We start from the raw sequence: 15,879 nt of genomic DNA, 5'->3' as shown, positions 1-15,879 counted from the left end.
TAGTTAGTTATTAGATGTAAGGTTAATCATAAACTAGTCACTCTAGTGCATTAATGATTGATTTCAAACGCGATGAGTTAATTATTTACTTTATCTGCAGTTTTTAGTTACGTTTGGTGAAGTGGTTGTCCCAAATATATTTTTGGGAACATATGTATCACGACCCTACGATAAGATCAGAAAAGTTAAAAATAATTTAATGAAAAATTTGCAAGAATTGACAAAAATGCTTCGAAAACTTTAAATATGGAAAAAAAAGAATCGTTGATACCTTACCTTCCAAAGTTAGTACTATCAGTTAACAGCGAAGTATATCTAATTGCCGCGGCGAGACTTGACATAGCTGAACTCAATGTAGTTTCTGGAAAAGAATTAGCGTCTTGTTGCTGATTATCTTTGAACTTGAGAAGTCTATTCAAATCCTGAATAACGCCTTCGGTGGAGAAATCTAATTTTTTCAATTTGGTCAATGTTACGTTCGCCCGGTCCATAACTTTTTTAAGCGCTTTGTACTGAAATTTAAAGGGTTACAAAGGAAATGTTAATAATTATAAAACTCAAAGTTCTTTGCTAATTCATGCATTTCCAAGCAAATTTTACTTTAGCTAAAAAGAAGATAGCAAATAGATTATATCCCAATAGGATGAAAATTGGATAGTTTGGGTCATATTAAATTCTAAAAATTAATTTCTCACGTCATCATTATCAGTTTGTGGCACAAGGCACTCAGAGGGCGCCATTTGTACAGTGATAGTTTCCAATTGAGTAAGCAAGTCGTCATCTGTAAATTCCGATACAGACATCTGATATTCGTTCGCTGTTATACATGCTACTCCTAAAAGACGTCCCTGGAATATAATAATTATGTTAAAACATTAATAAGTTAATTTGGTAAATAAGTTGGAAACTCCATTTAATAAGATGGTTTTTGTGGGAATAAAAACTAGAAATATGTTACTAGTCCCTCTTATATCATATCTACACGGGATAAAAATGAAAAGTCATATATGGCTCAGCTTATAAACACTAATAGGGTTTTACATCATTATGGTGTAATTTTCAAAGAATTTGTTCTGGAATTTACTGACGTTATGGTTATTAGTAAATTATAATAATGTATTACATAATAACTTATGGGTGAATAAGCTATTAAGTTCGGTGAAAGGTCAAATAATCGAATTCTAGCTATCACCATTTTCCTTAAGTTCTTTATGAATGGGTATAATCCACAACACTGCTTAGTGAAGGTGAGTGAAGCCTTCACTTTTAATCCTTAATTTTATTGCATAAACTTCTTTGAAAGCTAGGTAGAATTATAGAATTCCTTGATTCGATATTTCGTCAGGCAATTGGTAGATATTAATTATTAATTACAATCAAGTATAACATATTTTTACAACTTGATATTTCAAAAAAGCCTTTAAAATTACATATGACGAAACAGGAAAACCATTTTAGGTCATATTATTTACCCATATAAAATCAATATAAAAATCCCAGAATCTAACACAGAAAAATATCATATTCTAAGAAAGATAGAAGCAAAAGTTATTATTGTGCATTTATTTATCTAAACACTGTTCTCGTAAATCCGTAATTTTTGACATCGGGTCAAGATTCAAGCACATATCTGTATTATCAGTTGTCATGGTCAAGTTTAAGATAGTGAAAATACGTTGACCGTATCGCTGTGGTTGTTTTAGCCAATATTTACTAATATAGAAATGAATTTTAATTGTATGTACATTTTATTAAGATATGTTATTGATGGAATTAATCAGTTACAATAAGTGGATCACCTCTTCCCATTTCAGTATTTCTACATATTATTAAAATACTTGTATGTCCTATTAAAGGTACAAGTCCGAGACGGGCCGCAGACCGCAAACTGCAACAGCAAACTGCAAGCGACACCACTTGTTTCTATGAACATCTATGAATCGCTGCGCGTTGCGTCTGCAGGCAGCAGTGTTGCCGCGCTTGGAATCAATTTCATAGATGTTCATAGAAACAAGTGGTGTCGCTTGCAGTTTGCGGTTGCAGTTTGCGGTCTGCGGCCCGTCTCGGACTTGTACCTTAATGATTTTCATGTCATATGTATTAAATTTCAAAATTTTAATTTCCTTTTCTATTTTTCAATAAGTTTTAAAATGAACGATATGTTTTTGTTATAGTGCAATCGTTTTTATTGTGTTGTTTATATTATAAACTTGTTAAAAATAAATAATGATTATAGATAACATTTTATTCAAACCAAAAACTTAGTGCTAAATTTAATTGAATTTATAATCACCACATGATACAACAATTATAGGAAGGAAAACTTATATCAGCTTTAAAAATTATAACTATAAAAATACCTTAGTAACTGCATCAGTTTTGATATTAACAGCCATTAAACAGGGTCCATTATCGTTTGACGAACCAAGCCCTTCACCGAGTACTTCTTCAAGCTGTGAGAGACATCCTGGTGAACCTTTATACTTTAAAAACCATTCATTGCCTTTTGTAGACCCCTCGGATACATATATTTCCACTCTATAGCGACGTACCTGCATTTTTAACACATAAATCATATAAAACCTTATTTCGATAGATAAAGGTTTTAGGGGGAAAAGAGCTTTTTGTTTTATGAGCTGATTACGTTTTGTTAAAATTCGAGAAAAATCGGATAATCTGTATAGAGGTTAGATTACAAATTACTGGTTGGTATGATTAGTTCGCTTATATCATCGCAGCTTAAATGCTTTAGAAGCAAGAATAAAACAATATATCTAATCCTTCAGATGAATAATAAAATATTGATTTCATGGTGTTTTGGGCGCAGTCACAACGCAAATGATGATTATGAAGGTCTATAAGTTATTCATTTATTAAAAAAAAAAAAAAAATAAGTTCCAAGTATTTCATACATTTCAATCTATTGTATCAGTAACGCTTTTTATATACTGGTATATTCTTATACATCTTATCTTAGTTTGTTCTAAGAAAACCATCACTATGCGGGTCACAACAGTTACACTTAAAAAAACATTGTCATTTGTATTGATAACAACACTGCGGCACGAGTATTAACAACCAAAAAATATAAACATTAATTGATTAAATTGGAAATAAAGTTAATGTAAATAATAAAAATTTATTTTGTATAAATTGAACTCTTCGTGAGTTCAACTTGAAGAATATTTTATGTTATTGCTCTGAAGATAAACAAACAAACTAGATTTCGTAATTATAATTATACTAGCTGCACCGCGCGGTTTCACCCCCGTGGCTCCACCCCTGTTGGTCGTAGCGTGATGATATTTAGCCTATAACCTTCCACGATAAATGGGCTATCTAACACCGAAATAATTTTTTAAATCGGACCAATAGTTCCCGAGATTAGCGCGTTCAAACAAACAAACAAACAAACAAACTCTTCAGCTTTATAATTTTAGTATAGACTAGCTTCCGCCCGCGACTCCGTCCGCGCGGATGTCGGTCTTCGCGTGGATGGTTATTTCTCCATTTTGAGTACCTCTGTCAATAACATCTTATAAATATCTATTGGACCCAATTCCCAAATACGGCTAGGCCTATAATAATACGCAACGTGTGTTCGCGGTTCTACGGAACAACGTCTATGGATAAAACTGAAAAATTAAGATTAATTTTTTTCTACGTATTTTCCCAGGATAAAAAGTATCCTATTTTACGCCCAGGATAATAAGGTATAATTATACCAAGTTTCATCGAAATCGAACCGCTAGTTTTCACGTGATGCCTTCACATACAGACAGACAGACAGACAGACAGACAGACAGACAGACAGACAGACAAAAATTTTTTTAATTACATATTTGGGTTTAGTATCGATCCAGTAACACCCCCTGCTATTTATTTTTTCAATATTTTCAATGTACAGAATTGACCCTTCTACAGATTTATTATATGTATAGATTAATTGAATTACTTACCAGTAAGAGCTTTCGAATCAATATTTCAAAGTTCCCTTTCGAAAGTACGAGATAATCCAGGCGATTGGGTTCGATACCCATTTTCTTGATATTGGATATCGATGAAAACACCTCCCTCGCCGCAGTTGTTGCGTCCGAGCCATGAACACTGTAGTAATCATTCCGATCGAATATTCTTACTGTTGTAGGTGGTTTCTGAAAGTGTATGCAATATTTTGAAACATTCGTATTCATATATCAACGAATAGAGATGAATGATATGGATATGAAAAAAATGTATTGAATTTTTTCTTAAAACAGTATTAATCGGATAAAGGTAATGGATACGTGTCCTGCCCAATATGAGTCATTTTCCTTCTTAATCTACTACTTAGGGAATCGAACCCAGGCCCCTTCTGTTCTACGAGTTAAGGAAGTGGTCAGTTTTCAGTTTATTTCGTGAATTTTCTTTGATTTTGGTAAATCCGCTCCTACAGGAAATTTTTGTTAATTTATCCGAATTGATTTAGGTATTATTTGATATGCTTCCCGCTTTTTTAAAGGCGTGTATACGGGATATTTGAGACTGTGTTTTTTGTTCTTGATATTATTTTCTTACTCAGGTCAGATGAACATACAAACAACATAAATTAATTATAACTCTCTGTTTTTTATCCTTGATTGAATGACCTACATAATAAAACAGGAGCAATGTCACAGTATCAATAAAGATATATTAAGAATACATGATTTATTATAATTAAAGGAATCAGTTTCTGCAAGTGTAAGAATTTTTTTAAATTATAATATTTTGGATTATGTAGTTATGCAGTATGCCGTATTTTATGGATAAATAGTGCAACAAACTTCGGTCCCTGGAACTTTAATACAAAGGATAGCCCTTCAAAATTTGTCGAGCGTGCAAAAGTACTACACAGATTTTTATATATTTATTTACAAACTATTATTAATACCTATTATTAAGCAGTCATTGCTCTGACTTCATGACTAGACTGGGATGTCGTAGAAAAATAATCATAACGATATAATATGTATAAATAATTAATTTATATTGCATCTATCGTAATATTATCCGCCTGGTTCAACTAGGCTGAGAGTTAACGCTCTGAGCTTTTATATTGATTTTGTAACAATTATATTTGAACACAAAATTTGTGTTGTAAATTATAAAGCATAACGCTTATAAATAATGATATAACATGATTCTCTTCAAAACAAACATTGGTGTAAGTATGATTTGAATCAATGATAATTTCGTTGTATTAACATTGAAAAATAATGAGCACCACGATTACAAAATTACTGAAGTATCGACTTGGATCAATCAAAAGTTTTCAAAACTTTTAAGGCTGTAGGTATTGCATTTTCATAAAGTGCTAATACGATTCAATTTAACGTAGGTGGTTTGTCATGATTCAGGTGTCTGTCTGTCATCACAAATATTAATAAATATGTTGTCATATAATTCGACAAGTGCGACGTTATGCGGATTGTCGTATTTTGCATGTCCACACTTCTGAGAATAAAAGATCAGTCATGACCGGCCAGAGGGTTATCTCAACGCAGATATAATATTAAAAGCTAAATAAATTGACGTCTCCTTCGCAGGCAATGTCAGTGTGTTCAGAAAAATACATCGGTGTGTTGGTCTCTAGTCGTTTCTAGTAGTTATTGTGTTGTATGGTGTATTGATTTCAAATGTAAGTTTACTTTATAATTAAAAAATTATACTTTAAAATTATTTTCATAAACTTTTACAGGAGTACTTATAAAAATTGTTATTTTATAATTACTTAATTTCATGTTCATGTTATTGTTACTTAATTAACATTAAATTTAAACATAAAATTAAATAAATTGATATTTATAGTTCGTCGTTCTTCTAATGATACATTTTATTCAATGAAAATAGTTTAATTTTATCAATTTAATTTAATTAGATAGAAAAATCGTTGTGTGAAAATTCCTTAAACTCTGTAGGTGATATCTGATGCAACAAAAAAAAAAAAAAAATAATAAATAAAAAAGAGTTTATTTCTCACATTGGTTACATTAAATAAGTACACATTTCGATTACATATAAATAAGTGTGAGACTGGTGCCTAAACTAGGTAATAAAAATTACCTGTATTTTAGGTCACCAGGCCCCCACTCCTCACTTCTTTGGATCACATTTTATTTATACTTGTTGAGAGAAAAAAAACAAAAAAAAAAAACGCTAGAAATAAGAAAAACTACAAAGAATATATAAACCACTATCATACCTAAGCTCAGTTGTAACCACCAGTCCAGAAAGCAAGAGTTTTGTATATATTAAAAATATATAATTATCATTGTGTTTATTTAGGCAAAATTAATAATAAAATTCCCATTACACTTGCACTTAGCCCTACGACCAACGACGGGTCTTGGGATCGAATGACTGGATATATAAAGCCAGTCATTCACTAAGTCTAATAGAAATAAATAAAAAAAAAAAAAAAATACTTAATTTTAATGTATTTTACTTTCATTACTTAAGTATTACGTCCTAAAAGTTAGCAATACCTCTGTATCCTCGTAATTCAAAGTAAGAAGCCATTCTTTCAAAACTAATTTTAGTTTATTTTTTGTGAGTGGATAAATGGATATTATTTGGGAAATTTTGTTGTACAGCCTTGGACCCATTACATAAGAGTGCCTACCCGCAATACAGGTTCTGCACGATTCTTGTTTAACTATTTTATTATTCCTACGTATAGTTGATAAGAGATGTTTATCATATTTTAAGTGTGCATGTGTACGAAGTATCATATTTAAGATATAAAGTTTTCGCACCGACAGAACTTTACAGTCAGCGTATAGTTTTGAAGTTGGGTATCTAAAATGTTTTTTAGTCATAATCTTCAGAATCATTCTCTGGGCTCTTTCAAGCTGTAAAATAGTTGTTTTAGGAGCTCCACCCCACACTGCAATACCGTAAGATAAGATCGATTGAGCTAAAGCATTATAAACAATAGTTAGGATTCGATTATCAGCAGAATTTTTTAATAACTTAAAGACATAAATTAACTTACGGACACGAGCAGTCATATATTGAATGTGGACATGCCAAGAGAGGTTTTCATCAATATGAATTCCTAAATATTTTATAGTTCTCGCCCTTTCGAGATGAGGACAATTACAAGTACTACTATCACAGTATGATCCGTTACAAGTATGAATTTTAATTGTGAATGAGGGATCAATGTGTCGAAAGCCAGCTGACGAGGCCGAGAAGAGCATGAAATGAGTCTTGCTAATATTTAGTGTAAGAAGATTATTAGAAAGCCAGGCCATAACAACAGACAGAGCTTTTTCCGCATTCTCTCTCGTTTCATCCCAAGTATGTCCTTCAATTATTAAAGCAGTGTCATCTGCGTAAGTAAAAATTTTGCAATGAGGTATGTTAAGCATACACAACTGATTTATGTAAACCAAGAACAAGGTGGGTCCAAGCACACTACCCTGAGGAACTCCGTAAGACAAATTGATTTCGTCACTTATATAATCGCCAACCTTCACTCGCTGACTTCTTTCAATTAAGTAATTTCTGAATAAATCAAGCTCTACTCCTCTAATGCCCATTTCTTCGAGCTTGTTCACAAGCTTGGGTACAGAGACAGTATCAAAAGCTTTTTTTAGATCTAAAAATATACCAATACACTTATCTTTTCTATCTAGTGTTCTTGAAACTTCTTCAGTTAATCTCATAACAGCATCTTCTGATGATATGTCTTTACGAAAGCCATATTGGTTGTCTGATATTATTTTATAGTTCTCTAGATAAGTCATTAGACGCTTGTTCAGCGTTTTTTCAAGAACCTTAGACAGACTAGTAAGTACAGAAATAGGTCTATAGTTATTGATACTGCCTCTGTCACCACCCTTGTATACTGGAGTTATAATAGCTTGTTTGAAAACTCTAGGAAAAATACCCGTGAAGTAGCAAAGATTGTAAAGTTTAGATATTATCGGTGCAAGTGTTGGTAATGCAAGTTTCAGTATTCTACAAGAGATTCCATCGACACCTACGGCACAATCATTTCGCAGATCATTTATAGTATTAATAATTTCAGTATCATCAACATCTACGAGACCAAATGAATTTAACATCGATGTTTTCGGTAGCACACTTAAGGGGAAACATATATTTGCGTTAGTAGAAAGAATATTATTCGCGAGGGAATTTCCAATATTTGAAAAGAAATCGTTTATATGATTAACAGAAACTGAAGGTATTTCACAAAGATATAGCAAATCCGTACTTGATGAAGGTTTGGTCGGGGCATGTGTGATGTTTTTTATTACTTCCCACGTCGCTTTAGGATTACCATTGACTTTTTCGAATTGATTGCGTTCGTATTGATGTTTTAATTTTTTCAGTAATTTTGTACAAAAATTTCGGTAGCGTTTATATGTCAGTAAAAGTGTATCGTTATTTGGGTCCTTTTTACATTTTTTATGCAGCTTATCTCGATTTCGTATGCACTTTCTATATATCTGTTCCAATCACTCCGTCTTTATCGCGCTCACTACTGCACTGCCTATGATTTATGCGCGCCTGGTACTGCGTGGTACTACTTTATCGCAGCGAGTTTTTAATAACGAGAATTTTAAATACGGATTAAATTTAACACGAGACACGTCCGATCACTTCGAAGGTCCGGAGCGGAAGGGGACAACAGTTTATTAAAATACCTAGTAAATATTTTAAATGATTTTTAAATTAAAATTATTTATTAAATTTGTAGATGCATTAAAAACAGTATAATAATATAGTGATTTAATAGTAATCTTGACAATATATTTGTTACAGACCCTGATATATTGGTCCACAATGTGGCGCCTATTAATAATCACATCTGTTGCGGTGGTAGCTTTTGCTAGACCAGAGCTATATAAAGAGACTGAAGACTTCCAATATTCAAGAAGTTCATCTGATGATGGCGATAAATCCGGGTTTTATGGGGCCCGCCGTGGTAACATGGGAGGCAATTACGAGAGGGCACATAATATGGATGGCTTAGCGCAACATCAAATGAGTACGGCTGTACGTCAAGTTGAAGGTGAATTGGGCGAAGGCGCTAAAACAAGGACTGGCAGCGTGTACACTGCAGCGAATTCCAGAGGCATATTTGGATCTGGACACTACGATTTGAGCAATCTTAAGGGAAGAAATTTTGAGGAAAGCGAGTCATTAGCAGCTTCTCATTCTTCTTTAACCTCTCAAAACACCGGATACAGAGGAAACACATATTCAGCAGCACAAAATGCTGGATACAACAGTGGTTTTACTAAAAGCTCTAGAATGCATTCAGGTTATCAAGCTGCCGATTATTCAGATGAATTTGCACAAAAAGAAAATGCTCATGCACAAGATTATCAAGCAAACCGACAATATAGTTACGGAAACCAAGAGGCTTCTGGAAGTGACTTAAAATATTATTCTCAAGTTAGAAATCAGGCTCAAAACCAATACGAACACAGGCAATCAAATTTGCACAATACGTATGATGCTAATTTATATAGCAGACAACCAACTGAGTTGCCCATAGTGGATTTGCAGCCACGTCGTATTTATGTTGTTCCGATCAAATCCCAAGACGTTGTAGCATATAGCGGTAAATCCTATAATAAAAATAGTATTAATAGTGAAGCTGAGGTATTAGATGGTTCTAGTGGGCGTATTTACGTACAGCCTGTAAGCGCACCGAAACATTATGAATCATCATACAGTTACCGCAAAGAATGGGAAAAACACAATTCGCAGCCTGTAACAATTATACCAACGGACAATCCATTCCCGAAAAACAGTGAATTATATGATGACGCACATTTGTTACAAAATGCTAAGAGCCAGTTCAGTACATCAGACATAAGCAATGCACACTCTAGCAGTGCTAATCTCGCTCAAGCAAATAGTTACATTGCCAACACAAAATCATCATCACTGAGCAAATCAAGATATTCTGAATCCCAAGCTCAAGGTTCATCCGCAGCAGCTCTTTCAAATGCTTACACACTTGGTGCACACAGAGCCCAACAGGAAAACGCAGTTGATGCTAGTAAAATTGTTGAAGATTTAAGCACTAAGCCGAAAAGTTATCATTCTTCATACTCTTATCACAAATCGTGGGAAAGACGAGGAGATCCTTATGTAATTAAGCCAGTAGGTGGTGACGTTGCCTCTCAAAGGCTTGTATCTGCCTCTAACAACCAAGATGCTTTTTCATCTCGTCAATATGGCGCTCAATATAAACAGGCTCACCAAAGGTTCACTCAAGACGGTATTGATTGTGATTGTGACGAAAATGGCCACATTCGCGTAGCTCGTTCACCCGATCCTAAAGCATATTACAACGATCAAGAGCAAGAGCAACAATTAGAAGCTTTTCAAGATATGAGCATTGGCCAACAGGTACAGAACAAATGGGAAAATTTAGAAGATTTGGGTCAACAAACCCAACAATTCGGACAATTTGCTCAAAATAAATGGGACAATTTGGAAGACTTGGGTCAAAAAACACAAAACCAATGGGATAAGACCGAAGATTTTGGCCAGGCTAGTCACAATCAATGGCCAAATCAAGAAGGTGTGGGTCAACAAATTCAAAATCAATGGAGCGATTTACAAGAACCAGGACAACAAACACAGAACAAATGGGACAATCTTCAATTCTCAGGCCAACAGATACAAGATCAATCGGAAATACATCAAAATATGGGACAGAGAGTCCAGAATGAATGGAATACATTACAAAGCTTTGATCAGCAAGCACCAAGTAAGTTAATTTAGTTTAGTATAAATTTCCAATGAAGACTGCCAATGTTGTGTTCTTACTAATGCTTTTAATTATAAGATAATTGTTATTGTGTTTGTCTTTTAAATTATAACAATTAATAGTATAATATGGCATTTCATTTCTAACTTCACTATTCATATTTAACATAATATATTGGTAACTAACCATTTTCTGTAAATCTTAAAATCTGTCTATCTTATACAACAAAATTCATAATTACACCTTTTTATTAGGTGATATAACACAACAAACGCAAGATGACAAATTTGAACAACACTTTCATGAACAATCAGCAAACGAAGATGATCTCACGTCTATACCAACAACAAATCAAAATAAAAGTGATAATAAACATAATTCAGAAACTCAGAACTGGAATGTTATAAATAATTTCAATACAGCACAGTTGACACATTCTTTTGATCAAAAGGAAACAATGACAGAGCAAAAAGATGAAAAAATTGAACAACAAAATCAATTTTGGAACATATTCCAGGAAAATTACCCTGATCAAAAACTCACTGATCACACCTTGGTGCATGAACAAGCACAACTTTATAACAACAAAGAAGTTACCAATAATAATTACAATACAGGTTACATACAAACAGACGATAAACATGATTCTTTTCAACAAAATCATAACCAAAATACTCTTACAAGTAGTTTAAATGACGAAGATTATGATGCTTCATCCCTTTTAAGTTTATGGAACAAATTAGATAGAATAGAAAGTTCCCTTAAAAATGATAGTTCCGAACAACAACAATCATCTCTATCTACACAATCATCATATCACAGCTGGGATAAATTTGATGGGCAGCATACACAAAGTGCTCACGGTGACAGTGTTTTTAATTTACCTGCTTCTAATGATATACAAAAAACCTCAACAACAGAACATCCCCACCATGAGAAAGAAACAACTACATACAAAATTTATACACGAAAACCTACTCAAAATACATATACTACACAAACAAACATACCAAAATATGTTCCTCAACATAGTTCTATACCTCAAGGTCCCGTTGATATTGGACGTGGGGATATTGGAGCAGAAGAAACAATAGTAGATGATACAGATAATACAGCTATACTTATTCCTAAATTCCCTACAAACCTATATAAAACACCAGAAGAAATAGAATCATTAAGTCTGACAAATGAACACCAAGAAAATAACGATTATCATAGCTCTCACAAAGAAAATACTGAAACTCAAAAAATCGAAGAAGGAAGAGCAATACAAAAAAATTATCAAGATAGTAATTATGTAAATAACCTACAAGCAGAAACTTCACCTACAACAGTTAAGTATAATAAATTAATTGGTAGTAGTAGTAGCACTCAGAAGAACTTTGATGAACTGCAAAATATGCATACTAATATTAACAAAGAGATCTTAAGCCAGAATCAAGAAGTTACCAATAAACGTAATGAAGAAATTTCACAGTTTGATGAAAATCAAAAGTTTCTCGGTAACAACTTCGAGAAAGCCCCCCCAGATTTTGAGCAGCCAAATATGAATCAACAATTCGAAGACTTTAGTCAACATTTACAGGGATCATTGGACTTAGGGCAGCAACAACAAAGTTCTTGGCAGCCCTCTGATAGTTTTGACCAAAGCTATGTGCAACAACTTGAAAACTTTGGAACATTCAGCAATGATGATACCCAACATAATCAAGACCAAACAGTGAGTCAAAATTTACAGGGATCTTTAGACTTAGAACAGCAACAACAAAGTTCTTGGCAACCCTCTGATAGTTTTGGCCATAGTTATGTGCAACAACTTGAAAACTTTGGAACATTCAGCAATGATGATAACCAACATAATCAAGATCAAATGGTTGACACTTTTGTAGTTAACAATCAGTATAAAGGCGAACATAATGAAGACCCAGATTATTTTAAGCCAGCAACTGAAGTTCCCAAAGAAGGCAGGAATCAATACATTAAGCCAAATAGAGAGCCTGAAGAAGAACCTGCTCCAGTATTTGAGGAGGCACAAATAAGTAAAAAAGTTGCACCTCAAGTAGCTGTTCCAGAGAAAGATGCAAATGGTACTCCAGTTGAGGTTCCAGAAGAAAAGTCAGGGTTTTGGAAATCTATAGGTAGCAAATTTACTAATGCCAAAGAAAGTGTAGTATCTTGGTTTAAAGGGTAATTAATATTAGGTATTATTTTTTACATATAGAATAATTTTATAAATATAAAGTAATTATGTAACATGTAAGTTAAATCTTTACTTACCTCTGATAATGATGTGAAGTATTTTATGAATGCTTGTTGTTTGACTGAATCTGAAAGAACAAAGTTTTATATGCTTTATTTATACTTACTAGCTTAAGTAATTTTATGTACAGTGGTTATAAAAATTAAAGATATTTTAATATTTTTTAATTCCATCGTGTTTATCTTTGTTAAACCTTTAATACCTATGTAAAATAAGTTATACATTGAAAGAATACATGTGATACACTCTCATAAGGAAATAATATTACATTTCTAATGTTTTGTTTTATTAACTATTTAATTAAAACAAGATAATAATTACTGGATTTTGGATTTAAATGACGTTAAAAAAATTAGCCAAATTCGTGGAGTCATTTTTGAGTTTTATGCTTAGCAACACATTTGGCTATTCATTTTCACTATACAAGACAATGTAAATATTTGTACAATTTTTGTATTAAACTAACATGGACAAAATAGACCCATAGAATGATGTTCATTTTTTAATTTTGACTATATTTTTATCCATATATGTTCAACATACTTATCAAGTTGTTCTATAAAGTAGAAAATTAAGTCTTTTGTAATCGGGCTGGTAAATTATTCCTGAGTCCTGATCTCTATCCAGCGCACATTACAATCACATCTAATATGTACACTTACATTTACCTAGATGTACATTTACATTTACAAATTCTTATTATATTTCTTCTTTTTTGTTCTAATACAAAGTCTGCTGAGTCTATTTGTTCACAATAAACTCAAATTACCTTTGTATTGTCAATTTAATTGTTTTCATTGATGGATAGTTTGATTCTATAGGAAGGAGGCCACGGGCAAAGCTACATGCGGTAAACTAATAATTTTACTTATCTTGGGTATACAGTATGTTCCAAAATTCAACAAAAATCAAATTATGGGCATATTCATAACTACTCGAGATTAATAAAATAAAAGTTTCAAACGTTTTTAAAGTCATCATGGAAAAAAATTAAGTTCCTTCGTTCCTTCGAAAATTGTCACCTCTAAGACATTTTTAACTACCATGTCTACAATTTTACTTATATTTTTTATAGGGAAACTTAAGTAGTACTGCTCTCTTAAATAAATCGTAGAAAATACCAAAATGCCTATCGTTTTAACAGAAAAAATATACATTAAAGTTACAATTTTGTCCTGAAATTTTGAGTCTTTCTAATCTACTCTATCTACTCTACTTTCTAAACTACTCACTCATCGTAGTGCAAAAAAAATATTTGGTCAGTGGTCACAATTATAGCAAGATTTAGAATAGAATAGAAAACACTTTATTGTACAATGCACACAAAAACAAAATTAACAGAAACGATATCGTCAGTGAAGTTCTAACAGTGCGTAAGTCAGTTTTTGCCCGGTAAAACATTTTGATGTCATTGGATGAAGAAGCGCCGCGCGCATTTTTTCAACCAATGAGAAAGGAGATAGCTAGCCAATAGCGCTTCATATTTCGTTAAAACTGACACCACGTAAGTAAACCTGAATGGCCAACACGGCGTAAGTCAGTCAGTCGCATACAAATTCATAACCTGCAAAGTGCTGTGTGATATTTATTCCTACAAAAGGTAATTATTTGCATTATTTAGAGGATTAATTGCTATAACCTTGTTTTCTATTTACTCTTTAAGCTATGTATCATAAAATTATTTTAATTGGTTTGTTATTATTCAATGAAAAGTCGCTTAATTGAGAATTGTTTGACTTACGCAGTGTTTCGATATGAGTTACGTAGTGTTGTTATAACTTTTATTTTGTTTTAGCTCTGAAAAAATATGGATTCTACGAGTGATAGTGAAAATGAAGAAGTTTTGGAGTTATGTAAACAGTTAAAGATTAAAGTTCCTTTGAAAAAACAGAAGCTAAGAAATGTATCATTATCGGAGTTGGAAAATATAGATTTAAATAACTTGCCTGTTCAAATCCTACCTGAATTTGCATCTGTTTGTAACGCTTCGGTATTATTAAATCAAGAATTATCGCAAGAACCAGTGACACTTGCAGCTGACACAGAAGACTTTGTTCAACATTATGTTGAAGCATTGTCACAAGACACAGTTCCACCTTCATGTGAAGAACTGCCACAAAATATAGTGCTACAAGACCCAGCTACACATTTGGATGTACCACTGTCTCTGGAGACAACTCCATATTCAGTTGAGGAGCAGCCATCTGTGTCAACGGCTACTACAAATCCTTCTTTTATGTTAGAGAAGCAACCATCGGATGATGAATATGGAGATTTAAATTCTAATAGAAAAAGAAGCATTAAGGGGTTTGGAGACTCTAAGAAATGGGACAAATCTAGAACAAAATTGAAACGTATGAAAGGAGAAGAATATGTAGGATATCGTAGAGATAAGAAGGTTGTCGGAAATGAGAAATTTAAAGTACTTCATGATGTACCTCGTCCTGCACGTGAAATGGGTCCTAGGTGCACCTCTAAATTTTGTACAAAGTCTAAGGTCCGCGGTTGTTCAAACTTGACTGACGATGAAAGGCAAAATATATTTTCCAAGTTCTGGAAAGATATGACATGGGAGCAAAGGAAACAGTATGTTGTATCTAACGTCTTGATTTGCGAGAAAAAACAAATTAAAAATACAATAAGTTCTAGGAGGACTGATAGTAAACAATACTTTCTGAATACATCAATTGGGCGAATTCAAGTTTGTATGCAGACATTTTTAAAAACTTTAGGCTTGAAGGAGTCTACTGTAAGATGCTGGGTGGCTTCTTCGGAGCATGGAATAGCAAAAACATCTAATAATGACGTTAATGAAGAAGACCGTATTATCAAGAAAGATGACATGGCTTTTCTTAAA

General features: G+C 32.9%; 2 protein-coding genes across 2 annotated transcripts in view; one reads left to right on the top strand and one right to left on the bottom strand.

The window, feature by feature from the left end:
• The window catches only part of LOC123696822 (DNA mismatch repair protein Msh2), a 36,390-nt gene that overhangs the window by 18,354 nt on the left and 2,157 nt on the right, over positions 1-15,879 (bottom strand). The window contains exons 2-6 of the mRNA XM_045643193.1: positions 13,040-13,089; positions 3,960-4,154; positions 2,361-2,552; positions 696-848; positions 277-512 (exon numbers count right to left, since the gene is read on the bottom strand). Of these exons, the coding sequence (XP_045499149.1) occupies positions 277-512; positions 696-848; positions 2,361-2,552; positions 3,960-4,154; positions 13,040-13,089 (826 nt within the window). The remainder of the gene's footprint in view (positions 1-276; positions 513-695; positions 849-2,360; positions 2,553-3,959; positions 4,155-13,039; positions 13,090-15,879) is intronic.
• LOC123696820 (putative uncharacterized protein DDB_G0279653) lies at positions 5,509-13,189 on the top strand. Its single transcript, XM_045643191.1, has 3 exons — positions 5,509-5,659; positions 8,797-10,762; positions 11,017-13,189. The coding sequence occupies exons 2-3, from the start codon at positions 8,818-8,820 to the stop codon at positions 12,951-12,953; spliced, it is 3,882 nt and encodes a 1,293-aa protein (XP_045499147.1). The 5' UTR covers positions 5,509-5,659; positions 8,797-8,817; the 3' UTR covers positions 12,954-13,189.

The sequence above is a fragment of the Colias croceus genome, chromosome 13 (genome assembly GCF_905220415.1).
Source record: "Colias croceus chromosome 13, ilColCroc2.1".
In the NCBI taxonomy this organism is placed as follows: Eukaryota; Metazoa; Arthropoda; class Insecta; order Lepidoptera; family Pieridae; genus Colias; species Colias croceus.
This window is presented reverse-complemented; position numbering and strand designations above follow the sequence as displayed.